General features: G+C 42.4%; 1 protein-coding gene across 2 annotated transcripts in view; it reads right to left on the bottom strand.

Moving 5' to 3' along the window:
- The window catches only part of rcor1 (REST corepressor 1), a 191,052-nt gene that overhangs the window by 35,680 nt on the left and 141,224 nt on the right, over nucleotides 1-14,148 (bottom strand). For both annotated transcript variants that reach the window (XM_086003020.1, XM_086003019.1), the window contains exon 4: nucleotides 5,859-5,911. In XM_086003020.1, coding sequence (XP_085859146.1) covers nucleotides 5,859-5,911 — 53 coding nt within the window. The remainder of the gene's footprint in view (nucleotides 1-5,858; nucleotides 5,912-14,148) is intronic.

The following is a 14,148-nucleotide window of genomic DNA, read 5'->3' as shown; positions in this document are numbered from 1 at the left end:
ATTTGCGTCAGTTCCTCCTTTGCCAATGTCCCTATTTTTCCCGATATCCCAGGGAGGTTTTTTGTGTCTTCCTTCGTAAAGACTGACCCAAAGTATGCATTTAGTTGATCTGCCATTTCCTTATTTCCCATTATATATTCCCCCGTATCTGACTGCAATGGACCAACTTTGGTTTTCACCAGTCTTTTCCTTTTGATATATTTATAAAAGCTTTTGGAGTTAGTTTTTATATTTTCCGCCAGCTTGTTTTCGTAAGCTATTTTGCCCCTCTTGATCATGCCCTTTGCCCTCCTTTGCTCTATCTTAAACTGTTCCCAATCTTCCGCTCTGGCGCTTTTTTTGGCTATTTTATACGCCCTATCTTTGGATTTTATGCTGTCTCTAATTTCCCCTGTTATCCACGGTTGAGTCACCTTTTTAGATTTCCTTTTATGCCAGATTGGTATAAACAATTTTTGCAATTTTGTCATTCTATCTTTAAATGTTTGCCATTGTTTATCTACCTCCAGTCCTCTCAGGAACGTTGTCCAATCAGACCTACTCAGTTCCCGTCTCATGGCATCATAATTCCCCTTGTTTAAATTCAGGACCTTAGTCTCTGAGTCAATTTCTTCGCTCTCCATTTCGAGTGAGAAATCGATCATGTTATGATCGCTCTGACCCAAGGGTCCCCGTACAACAAGATTACTGATTAGTCCCTTCTCATTGCACAGTACCCAGTCCAATATAGCCTGTTCCCGAGTTGGTTCCTCGACATATTGATCCAGATAACCATCCCTTAAACACTCAAGGAATTCCTCCTCCTCATTATTTTTACTGATTAGGCAGATGCAACACATGCCCTTTTACCTCCTCCCTTCGCACTGTCCAGGGCCGCAAACACCCCTTCCAGGTGAAACAGCGATTTACTTGTACTTCTTGCAATTTAACATACTGTATTCACTGCTCACGATGCAGTCTCCTCTACATTGGGGAGACCAAACGCAGAATGGGCGACCACTTTGCGGAACACCTCCGTTCAGTCCGCAAGGGTGACCCTGAGCTTCCGGTTGCCTGTCACTTAAATTCTCCGCTTCACTCCCACTCTGATCTCTCTGTCCTCGGCCTATTACTGTACATTGTTCCAATGAAGTTCAACGTAAGCTCGATTAGGCACTTTACAGCCTTCCGGACTCAATATCGAGTTCACCAATTTCAGATAATAATCCCTGCCCCCATTTTTCATGCTGTATGATTTTGCCATTCCCATTTGCAACATTTTCACAGTATGTTCTTTCAATTCCTTCCTCCCCTCCTAACCAGCACAGTGGCATAGTGGTTAGCACTGTTGCCTCTCAGCGCCAGGGACCCGGGTTCAAATCCGGCCTCGGGTGACTGTGTGTGGAGTTTGCACGTTCTCCCCGTGTTTGCGTGGGTTTCCTCCGGGTGCTCCGGTTTCCTCTCTCAGTCCAAAGATGTGTGGGTTAGGTTGATTGGCCATGATAAAAATTGACCCTTAGTGTTAGGGGGGATTAAATACGTGGGGTTACAGGGTTAGGGCTTGGGTGGGATGGCTGTCGGTGTAGGGACCGGGTGCTAGGGTTTGGATGATCAGCCATGATCTCGTTGAATGGCGGAGCAGGCTCGAGGGGCCATGTGGCCTCCTCCTGCTCCTATTTCTTATGTTCTTAATTAGTACGTTATACATTTCAAAGGAAACTAGTCATGACTGATCTCAACAGTTGTCTTTTAGAAATAGTGTAGGACTAATGCAACCAAACATTCTCTTCCAAAACTTTCCTAAACACACAAAACATTTTTCAATTTAGGTTACAGACATTTGATTTAAAAAACCAAGTAGCAGAACTCCCATGTGTTCTATGGGGTTTAGGACAAACGTGCTCAACCTGGGTGCCGTCCTATTACTTTGTTATATTGTATTACATGAAGCGAGTTCACAATTAAGATACGTGACTAAATTCTATACTTTCAGAAGTTGTACTCTGGTAAACTTTTACCAATTGTAGAATAATTTTTGACTCTAGTCATATTTAAATATATTTGTTGGTTATCTATGGGTGTTGTCTACTAGTACTTAATCAGATGGTCAGGAAGTCCCATCTATAGCACCAGACTAATTTGGCATCTCAAGCTATAATTTGCATATCAGAATGAAGCAAGTGACCAAATTTAGCATGGAAAATTTACCCAAAAAAAACTTAATCTGAGAATATTCAGCCCAAATTTTGCTTCAAAAGCCACCTAAAACAGAGTATAAATAAGTTTTCCAATCAAAAAGAGTACTAAAAAAAAATGTTTGCACTAAGTAGCAGTTCAGTGTTAGCTCCCAATACTCATGCATGATGGCATAGCATTCCAACACCAGGGAAGTGAAAGTTGCTGCACTCAGTTCCACTGTACAAAAGTGCATCACAGCTAACTACAGAATGGAATAACCATTGCTCACAAAAGTAGTCTGCAGCCCAAACCAACTCTGTTGAACAAAGAAGCACTGGAAGTGGTGATGGCAGTGTTGTGGGGCAAGGCAGTAAAAAGTTACATTAATATACCTTTGGTATGGTCTCTCTCTGAGGTTTATTCTCCATGTACATTATGGTATACTTTTCATCCAATGGATGGGGAAGGGGATGAAAAAGATGAGACACTAGTCGAACTCCGTAGCAAAGTCTAGTCTTCAGGTAAGGAGGGATTCAAAGTCGAGGAAGAGTTGGATCAGCATGCACAGATGTGATTCAGTCTCCATTTTAAAGCTATACATTCTTTATTTTTATATTTCCATTATAAACTTCTATGTCCACATTTAGGATGGAAACTGCCTAAGCAAACTTGTCATGCTGTATTTACATCCTCCTGCGAATGGTGATGCTGTACTTATTGATCATTCCTCTTGTGCATGTTACTGTAAGCTGCTAATTTCAACAAATGTCTTATCCTTCTGATTTGAGGGACTTGCAGAATTTAGATTTTGGTTTCATACATGATTGCAAGGAGACAACACCCATAGATAACCAACAAATATATTTAAATATGACTAGAGTCAAGGAGGAATTACACAGAGCCAAACAATTCTTCAATACTCAAGGATCACTTTCCAGCACTTCACTCTCTCAACGTGCCGTTCTGGGGCAATGGAAATGAACTTTGCACTCCTCAAATTTCTGTCTCCATGGAAACAGGAAGCATGCTTATTAAACATCAATTACTGGGAAGAATTCAGAGTTTGAAGCAGAAATGGACCAAAGTGAGCTTGGATCCAAACAAGAACTGCACTGGAGAGGAGTTACACAACTTCTGCCAACTTGAGGCAAAAGTGATAGCAAAGCTCTTAAAGGGCCACTGCCCTTTTGATTTTACATTGTTGAATAATGGACCTGTCCTATGTGCAAGAAAAATAATTAATTAGGTTTGATATAAAAATTGAAATGAGTAACAAAGATAAATCTGGAGAAAAAGAAATTTCAGCATGATAATAAGTGGAACTAACCAGATAAATTGGAAAAAAAATAATGAATGGGTACAAAGTAGACATTCCCACAAGAATTAAAGGAGGGACTGCTGGAATTCCCTACATAAGTAGAGAAATTAAAATTCGACTAACAAATGGCAGAAAACACAAAAGGGAATAGTAAAAGATTACAGACTTTTAAGAATAGTTAAAGAAAGGGTAGGGCTGATTAGAAACTAAAAATGAAAACAACATCTTCAAGGCGGTAGAAGGAATAGTGGAGATATTGAATAAGTACTTTGCCTTTGTTCTCAGAGGTGTATGATAGTAGGAAGAAAAGCATGAGATGAGGAGCTAGAGAAATTAGACAAAATAATTATAGATAAGGAAATATTACTGATAAGTCGGCAGAACTCAAAGCGGAAAAAGCACCTGATGGCAAAAATGTTGAGCTAGTCGGAGATATGAAAGCAGAAGCTCTAACCGCAACCTTTCAAATATCACCTGAAATGGAAGGTGCGCCAGAGGATAGGACGGTATCCAATCCTTTTCAATCATTGGTTAGGCAACAGTTAAAATACGTGCAGTTTGCAGCACCCTACTTTAGCAAGGAAGAGGGTGCAGAAGAGATTCATTAAAATGATATCAGGGATGAGAAAATACTAGGGAAACTGGGCACTTTTCCTTCAACTGAGAAGGTCAAGAGGAAATCAGATAGAGGTATTCAGAATTATGTGCATTTCAATAAGGTAAGTTGGGGAGAACTATTTCCATTGGTTATATATCAGTAACTCCGTAGAGGACATAAATTTAAGACCACCCAAAGAACAAAAGGAATGGTTAGGAGATTTATTATATATTTAAGGCAGACAGCTGGTAGAATGTGAACCAGAAATGATGGAAGGGGAATCCATAATAGCCTTTAAAAGGGAAGTGGATAAATATTTGGAGAGAAAAATTTAAGAGTATGGGGAAAGGAGAAAAAAATGGGACCATGCGAGAGCTCAAAGAGCCACATAGGCGTGATGGGCCAAATGGCCTCCTCCTGTGTGATAAAATTCTATAACAGTGTACATTACAATCATGACTACACTTCAAAAGTATTTCATTGGCTGTAAAGCACTTTGGAACGTCCCGAGGTCATGAAAGGCACTATTATAAATACAAGTCTGTCTTTCTTTCTATAATTTCAAGAATTAAAAAAGGTTTCCATTCACCCAAAGAGAGGAATAAAAGCAATGACACTAGTCTTTAGCAAAAAGGCCCGAGAGTACTTCCAATGTACAAGGCTTTTCCAGAAGTTATTTAACATTGTGAAATCATTAAAAACTTGCATTTATATAGCACCTTTAACATAGAAAAATATCTCAATGTGCTTCACATGGGCATAATCAAAAATGGACACCAAGCAAAGGAGAAGAAAATGGGAGGCGTGACTAAAAGCTTGGTCAAAACAGATGGGTTTTAAGGAGGATCTTAGGAGAGGGGTTTAGAAAGGGCATTCCAGGGCATGGGGTCTAGGCAGCTGAAAGCACAAGAGGCCAGAGACATAGGTGTGGAGAATTTGGTGAGAGGGTAGTTGTAGGGCTGGAGGAGGTGAAAGAGATAGGGAAGAGCAAAGCTATGACTGGATTCAAACATGAGGATGATAATTTTACATTTGGGCTGGGATGGAATTGGTGGCAACGTAACAGAGTTTTGATATGGATGAAAGGCTTCAGTCTTTCCAATGTTTAGTTGGAGGAAACTGCAGGTGTTGGACAAGCAGTCTGACAACTAAGAGGCAGTGGAGACTGAGAGGTGTTGGAGAGGTAGAGTTGGATGCTGTCATGTGTAAGCTGATCCCATGTCTGTGGATGATGTCACCAAGGGGAGCATGAAGATGAGGAAAAGGAGGGGGCCAAGGATTGATCCATGGGAGACTCTAGAGGTAATAGTGTGGGGACAGGAAGAGAATCCATTACTCTAGCTGCTCTGGCTATAATTGGATAGGCAAGAGTGGAACAGAGCTGGACAATGGAGGAGAGGCGCTGAAGGAGGACGGTGTGGTCGTCCACATCAAACACTGCAGAGATTGAGTAGTGATAATGCACCACAGTCACAGAGGATGTCATTTGTGACTGTTCCGGTGCTGCTGACTGGAGAGATTCTAACAGAGTGTGGAAAAGATGGGCACGGATTTACGATGCGATAACATGTTCAACACCGTGCAGATTGGGAAACTGAAGGTGGTCCTGTAGCTTGCAAGGACAAAAGGGTCGAGGATGTGATGGTGGCAGTTTTGTAATAGTACAGAGGAGAGGGAGCCAATTTCAATGTCTGTTAACATGAGGGCAGGAAGGGAAGTTGAGTAGTCAACAGTTTAATAAGAATCAGCTCAAGGATTAAAGTTTAGATTTAAAAATGTTATTACCTGTTCCATGTTGTAGCCATGCTTCTCTTTAGCTATTGAAATGTACTCATCCACTGAAAATGCAAAACAAAAAGTTAAAGCTTTTACAACTTCAAATTTAATGAGTTAATAAAAAATAATTGTCTTCACCACCTGGACGGTAATCTGGTGGAGTGGATCACCCACCACCCATCTGATTTTTATTCCACATAAATCAATGGAATGAAATTGGGCAGGTTCTACAATGGGCGAGCAACCCACTCACCAGATTACTGCCCATCCAGTGAAGAGAAACATTTACCCTCACATCTTTCAGGTTACTCCAGTCTTACTGACTAGCCAGACTCATGGTGAAATAGGATCCTCAAGGGCAGTGAAAATATACATCCGTATACACAGTACTACAACAGCTACAGGACAACGAAAATCACTTAACAGTTCGTTCTCCAGGCCAAGAATCACATTCTTGGGCAGAAAAGTGGGAATTCCCATTTCTTAAATATTGTGTTGATTACTTGGAGCTTTCGCAGCTTTAGTTTCCCAAAGTATGAATCTACTTTTTTTTTTTTTTTTTTAAGGTAAGCAGCATGTAACTTTCACCAAGATTTCTGCCTGTGCCATATGGTATTTTATTGTTGGGCTCCTACAGGTAAAGCGGATTATAAAAACAGATGGCGTCCCAGGTAATATGCAACACAGGTTGGAGAAACAAGCTCAGCCCACTGGTAAGAAGTTCAATTCTGGTGCCACTGCCACCGATTTCTTCACTCCTGGGAATGCTGAAAAACTGATCAAAAGTAAATATAAAATACAGCTAATGCACAGCCCAGTACTTAAAAGTTGCCATTTTCAACCTGATCTACAGAAAACAGTCATTGTTGAGCCTTTGAAAAACTCAAAAGGGTACTTTTAGCAAATTCATGACTCAAGCAAATGATAACTGAACCAAAAAAAATGTAACCTGAATTAGGTGAACCTGCACAAACAGGTACAAAATGCTCCAGGCACTTAGAATGTTTCTAATAGTTTATTGCACTTGATTATTCAATTGGAATATTTTATTCTACCCTTAGGCCAAAAGAACCAAATTGATGAAACAGCCTGCATTAACGAGATAGATAGAGAGTTTGTAGAACAGAAACCATTGCCAATTGATATCATAACAAAACAGAAGGAGGTGAAAATATCATCAATGATTAACCATTTTAGAGCAGTTTGAAATCTTTCCTTACAACCAATGATCTACAGGTTTTAAAATCACAAACTTGCCATCAGCTAAACAAACCCGCTTAACTGCAATGGCTCAGAACTAACTCACAGATTGCAATTAAATGGGAATTTCTACAAAGCAGAAAGCAACAAAAATCAAGGCTGGTCTGGAGTACATTCTATTTCTATGATTCGGTGGAAGTTAAAGAGCTATCCAGCCTAATCCCACTTTCCAGCTCTTGGTCCGTAGCCCTGTAGGTTACGACACTTCAAATGCATATCCAAGTACCTTTTAAATGTGATGAGGGTTTCTGCCTCGACCACCCTTTCAGGCTGAGTTCCAAGCTCCCACCACCCTCGGTGAAAAAAGTTCTCAACTCCTCTCTAATCCTTCATATACAACTTTATGTGTTTAAATTTTGTACAACATCTTACAACAAAGATGAACACAGTATAACATCTTAAAAAGCCAAGAAATATGCTTAACTTTTATTTTAATGCTGTGAAAAATTCAGATTTTTGTTGTTGATCAAAAGTCATCTTTCCCTTCCAGTGCAAGAAATTCACTATCTGCACAGTTTAGAATCTACCTCTTAACTTTGGGAATTTCCAGTTCTGGCACATCTCCATTTACCTCCTCCACGGCCTCTGTTTCCGAGTCTTTCAAAGAAGAAACCATTTTTGTATCAACCATCTCTCCGCAGAGGTCAAGGTTATCATCCCTTGAAACCAAAAAGTTGAATTCTGCTTCACTCAAACTGCCGGGAATCTCATCAACCCCAACTTCGACTGGGTCATTGGTTTCCGCACTAGAAACCAAGCCGCAGTTTCTAAAGCAGTTACTGATGCAGCTGAGAGTCACTGTATTCCATGATTTATAAACATAACCTGTGAAATGACAGTTTCCTCAGTGGAATCCAACACAGAAGTCGTCTTGTGGTGTTGCTTCATGCTATGAATGATGCCTTGGTCCAGGGGCTGGATGATGGAAGTGGTGTAGATGCTAAAATCTGGACCTTCACATGTGAACGATTAGAGCCACATCATGACAAGTGGCATTATCCATCAAAAGCATCATCATCCCACTCTGGCCTCTCGGTCCCTGGCCTCTTACACTGTTCCAATGAAGCTCAACGTAAGCTCGAGGAACAGCACCTCATCTTTCGATTAGGCACTTTACAGCCTTCTGGACTCAACATCAAGTTCAACAATTTCAGACCATAACCTCTGCCCTTATCTTATTTTTCTCTCTCTCTCATGGCAGCTGTCAATCATTCTGCCATTTACACTTCATCTAGAGTCAGCTTTTGTTTCTTAACTTGTCCCATTACCACCTCCTTTTTCCTTGCACCATCATCCCTTTTGTCTCTTAATCTCTCCTGCCTTCCATCCTATCACAGACCTTCCCTTTTGTTGTTTCCTCCCCTCCCCTCTTTCCCTGCCCCTGCACTTGCTTAAAAACCTGTTCCATCTCCAGCTTTTTCCAGTTCGGACGAAGGGTCATTGACCTGAAACGTTAACTCTGTTTCTCTCTCCACAGATGCTGCCTGAACTGTTGAGTATTTCCAGCATTTTCTGTTTTTATTTCAGATTTCCAGCATCCGCAGTATTTTGCTTTTGTAAAAGCATCATCATCTTTTGTCGCTTTCTTATTCTGGCATTGAAAGAATGCAGCCACTTTCCAAAACTTGCATGAGCCATCCAAGCATTAACACTTCTTTCATCATCAGTTGGAAATTTTTTCACGTTAAAAAAAAAAACAAGGGCTCTTGGTTTTCCTGATCATGAGGTTTCACCTTGTTTGAGCCCGTTTGGTTAGCGCACAATAACAATGCAAGACATTCTTTTCTCACTTTGCCACCACTCACCTTTTTTTGCTTAGATTTGATCAGGCAGGGCACATTGAAAAGTCCAGTCTCGTTACTATACACGGGTGGATACTCTTAACAAACCCAGCAATACTTCCTCAGTCCATACACCAGCAGCGCATTGGTCGCTGCCTGCTTTCTTACCACAGCTTTTTGTAAACATGGTCTCTCAATTTCCAGCAGCACAGTAACCTCTTGATGTTTCAAACTTTTCTGCACCAAGTTCTTTGCCAAGCTCATTAGCTTTCAACAGGCAGCCATCAAGCAGGACTTTGAGCTCTTGTGACTACCTAAGCAACAACAGCGTCCATCTTAGTCACACTTCCGTTTCCTATCCCAGTTTTAATTTCTTTCCCAGTCCTTCAAGACGTTCACCTTTCTTTCAGAATTCTAGAAACCAGAGATTCAGAAATGCCATGCTTCTGTGCAAATAGCTTTTGAATCTTCAATTCCTTCACACTTCTAAACATCCACTTGCTAGCGCAGCAAGTCACGTTTTTTTTGTTCAGCCATCTTGAAATTCGACTTCCAGTCCTCCCTCACCCACACAACAGTAACAAACATTAGAGGGGACTGGAAAGCAGGTCAAACCAGTTTTATGGCACATTGACCAATTAATCCAATCAGACTGCGAGATGAAAGTCTCAGGATCAAAGGTAGGAAGTCTCGTTAAAGAGGGATTTCTGTCTGCCTCACTTGCATACAAGCGGGAATTGCAATAAATGAAATTGCAATAAAAACTTTTCACAATTAAAAAAATCATTCACGGGATGTGGTTATCGTTGGCAAGGCCAGCATTTATTGCCCATCCCTAATTACCCGAGATGGTAGTGGGGAGCCACCTTCTTGAACAGCTGCAATCCGTGTGGTGAATGTATTCCCAGAACTGCTAAGTAGGGAGTACATGCAGGTACAGCAAGCAATTAGGAAGGCAAATGTTAGCCTTTATTGCAATGGAGTTGGAGTATAAGAATAAGGAAATTTTGCTGCAATTATAAAGGGCTTTGGTGAGACTATACCTGGAGTACGGTGTACAGTTTTGGTCTCCTTACCTAAGCAACGATATACTTGCCTTCGAGCGGGTGTAACGAAGGTTCACTAGGTCGATTCCTGGGTTGAGAGGGCTGTACTATGAGGAGAGATTGAGTAGAATGGGCCAATGTTCTCTGGAGTTTAGAAGAATGCGAGGTGATCTCATTGAAATGTATAAAATTGTTAGAGGACTCGACAGAGTAGATGCTGAGAGGCTGTTTCCCCTGGTTGGAGAGTCTAGAACTAGGGGTCATAGTCTTAGTCTTATTTGGATGATCAGCCATGATCTCATTAAATGGCGGAACCGGCTCGAGGGGCCGAATGGCCTACTCCTGCTCCTATCTTCTATGTTTCTATGTCTCTTATTCAGGATGGCAGGCTGTGACTAGTGGGGTACCGCAAGGATCGGGCTTCGGCCCCAGCTATTCACAATCTATATCAATGATTTGGATGAGGGGACTAAATGTAACATTTCCAAATTTGATGACACAAAGCTAGGTGGCAGTGGCAGTTGTGAAGATGATGAGAAGAGGCTTCAAGGGGATCTCGACAGGCTCAGTGAGTGGGCAAGAACATGGCAGATGGAATATAATGTAGATAAATGTGAAGTCATCCACTTTGGTAGAAAAAATAGAAAGGCAGAGTATTTCCTAAATGGTGAAAGATTGGGGAATGCAGATGCTTAAAAGGGACCTGGGTGTCCTTGTACATGAGTCACAAAGTGAATGTGCAGGTGCAGCAAGCCATTAGGAAGGCAAATGGTATGCTGGCCTTCATTACAAGAGGATTTGAGTACAGGAGTAAAGAAGTCTTACTCCAATTATATAGGGCCTTGGTGAGACCACACCTGGAGTACTGTGTACAATTTTGGTCTCCTTACCTAAGGAAGGATATACTTGCCATAGAGGGAGTGCAACGAAGGTTCACGGGATTGATTCCTGGGATGGCGGGACTGATGTTATAGAAGAGATTGAGTAAACTAGGCCTGTATTCTACTGAATTCAGAAGAATGAGGGGGGATCTCATTGAAGCATACAAAATTATTACAGGGCTTGATAGGGTGGATGCTGGGAGAATGATTCCTTTGACTGGGGAGTCTAGAAACAGGGGCCACAGCCTCAGGATAAAGGGTAGGCCATTCAGGACTGAGATGAGAAGAAATTTCTTCACACAGAGGGTGGTGAATCTTTGGAATTCTCTACCCCAGAGGGTTGTGGAGGCCGAGTCATTGGGTATATTCAAAACAGAAGTCGATAGATTTCGGACTAGTAAAGGCATCAAGGGATATGGCGATAGGGCCGGTGAATGGAGTTGAGGCAGAAGATCAGCCATGATCTCATTGAATGGCAGAGCAGGCTTGAAGGGCCGAATGGCCTACTCCTGCTCCTGTTTATGTTCTTAGGATAAGGGGTCGGCCATGTATGACTGAGATGAGAAATTTCTTCACTCAGAGGGTTGTGAATCTTTGGAGTTTTCTACCCCAGTGGGTTGTGGATGCTCAATCGTTGAGTATATTCAAGACTGAGATTGATAAGATTTTTGGGCACTAAGGGAATCAAGGGGTATGGGAATAGGGCAGGAAAATGGAGTTGATGCAAAAGATCAGCCATGATCTTATTGAATGACAGAGCAGGCTCGAGGGGCTGTATGGCCTACTTCTGCTCCTACTTATGTTCTAGGAGTTTGACCCAGTGACAATGAAGGAACAGTGTTATTTCCAAGTCAGGATGGCGTGTGACTTGGAGGGGAACTTGGTGGTAGTGGTGGTGTTCCCATGCGCCTGCTTCCCTTGTCCTTCTAGGCGGTAGAGGTCGCGGGTTTGGGAGGTGCGGTTGAAGAAGCCTTGGCAAGTTGATGCAGTGCATCTTGTAGATGCTACAAGGGTTGCGAAGGGGTGGAAAATTTCCGGTCCGGAAATTTTCCACGGGAAGTTTAGCTTGGGAATTTTGCCCAAAAAAGCACATGCTAGCATAATATTGGTTTTCTTTTGTATTTCTTTCATTTTTTTCCCCCCCACAGGTGCTCTCTTAAAATTACTAACAGAGATCGAATCTTAATTATTAAGGAATTTCTTAATCAATATATGTTTATCTTCTTACTTGGCTTGTTTTAATAATTACAAGTTTTGCGTGTGACTGTGAACAAGTGTGTCCCAATTGGTTGGATGAGCGATTAGCTCCCTCTATTGGTGATGTAGCGTTGTGTGTGCACAGGTCATGCTTCCATCACATGGTGCATCAGGAAAAATTTACTCATCTTGTTGCAATCGTGCTGATCGACCGCAGTTCGACACAGACGAATGCCCTTTATTTCTCTGCATAGAACAATGCCATGTTTACTGTCGGATGTGTGGAAGCATTTTACCCCAGGCATTAAAGATGGAAAGGCTGTGTACATGTGCAAACACTGTACAAAGCCATATGTAAAGAATGTCACAAAGATGCAGCAGCATTTATCCAAATGCAACAACTTCACTCAAAGCTCACAGCAGTCAGCCCAGAGTTCCTCTGCTTCCATTCAAGAAGATGATGGTTCTCATTCAGCAGCAGGCTCCTTATCATCAGCAACTCCTGGCCCACTTGGAAGGTTCTTTGATACAATGGTTAACCATAGCAAGAAGAATGCATATGAGTGCCTTGCTCGAGCTGTATTTGCGACAGGCTCACCCCTCATGCTCACAGCCAATGCGTACTGGAAGAGATTTTTCAATGTTATTCGCCCTGCATACTGTCCTCCCACCAGACATGCTTTGTCTACTTATTTGCTGGAGGCTGAGTATAACAGAGTCCAAGGAAAGCTCAAAGAAACAATAGAGATGGCAGACTGTGTTGCAGTTATCTCAGATGGGTGGTCAAATGTACGAGGGGAGGGCACCATAAACTACATCGTCTCCACTCCTCTCCCAGTGTTCAAGAGCACAGACACGAAGGACAACAGACACACAGGCACATACATTGCTGATGAGCTGAAAGCGGTCATCAACGATCTTGGATCACAAAAGGTCTTTGCAGTAGTTACTGACAATGCTGCGAATATGAAGGCTGCTTGGGCTCAAGTGGAGGAGGCCTACCCTCATATTACGTCTATTGGGTGCGCAGCTCATGGGCTTAACCTGCTCAAGGACATCATGGGTTTGAGAACCATGGAAGCACTGTACAAGAGAGCCAAGCAAGTTGTTAAGTATGTCAGGGGAAAACAGGTAGTTGCAGCAACCTGCAACCTACAACTCCAAGCAAACGACAAAGAACAAGAACACCACACTGAAGCTGCCCAGCAACACTAGATGGGGTGGCGTTGTTATAATGTACAACAGCCTTCTGGAGGGTAAGGAGTCGCTGCAAGAAATGGCAATATCCCAGTCTGGGGATATGGAAGCCATCAAGAAAATACTGCTGGATGATGTGTTTTGGGAGAGAGTGGTTAGCAGCCTTAAACTACTCTCACCAGTAGCATCTGCAATTGCTCAGATTGAAGGAGATGACGCTGTCTTGTCAGATGTTCTCAGGCTTTTTGCTGATTTAAAAGAACAAATCAGCATCGCCCTACCCACATCCCTGCTGCTCAAAGCAGAGGAGAAGGCAATTGTTCAATTCATACAGACGCGTCAAGAATTTTGTGTCAAGCCGATTCATGCTGCAGCATACATGCTGGACCCAAAGCATGTTGGGAGACCAATGCTTTCTGGAGAACAGATCAACAGCACTTAGTGTGATTTCTACCCTCTCACGCCACCTCAATCTGGACGTGGGCAAAGTTCTGGGAAGTCTGGCAAAGTTCTCTACCAAGCAAGGTCTTTGGAATGGGGACAGGATATGGGAATCATACAAGCATATCAGTGCACATACCTGGTGGAAGGGACTTTGTGCATCTGAGGCCCCGTCACCCATTGCATCGGTGATACTCCAAATCCCAGCTTCATCAGCGGCCTCTGAACGAAACTGGTCACTTTTTGGGAATACGCATACAAAGGTGCGCAACAGGCTGACTAACAAGAGAGTGGAGAAACTGGTGGCTATCCGGGCGAACCTACAACTTATTGAGCCAAATACAGAAGTGTCCACCACACAGCTAGACAGTGACACAGGAGGAAATGGACACGTCAGAGCCAGAGTCAGAGAATCAGGAGGAGCAATGATGAGTAGAAGACTCAGAAGATTCGTCCAAAGATGTGCGGGTTAGGTTGATTGGCTATGATAAATTGA

This window comes from Somniosus microcephalus, chromosome 12 (assembly GCF_052327205.1).
Source record: "Somniosus microcephalus isolate GS21.2 chromosome 12, FLI_Smic_1.0, whole genome shotgun sequence".
NCBI lineage: Eukaryota > Metazoa > Chordata > Chondrichthyes > Squaliformes > Somniosidae > Somniosus > Somniosus microcephalus.
Note: the sequence above shows the minus strand (reverse complement) of the source record. Positions and strands in the feature narration are given on the sequence as shown.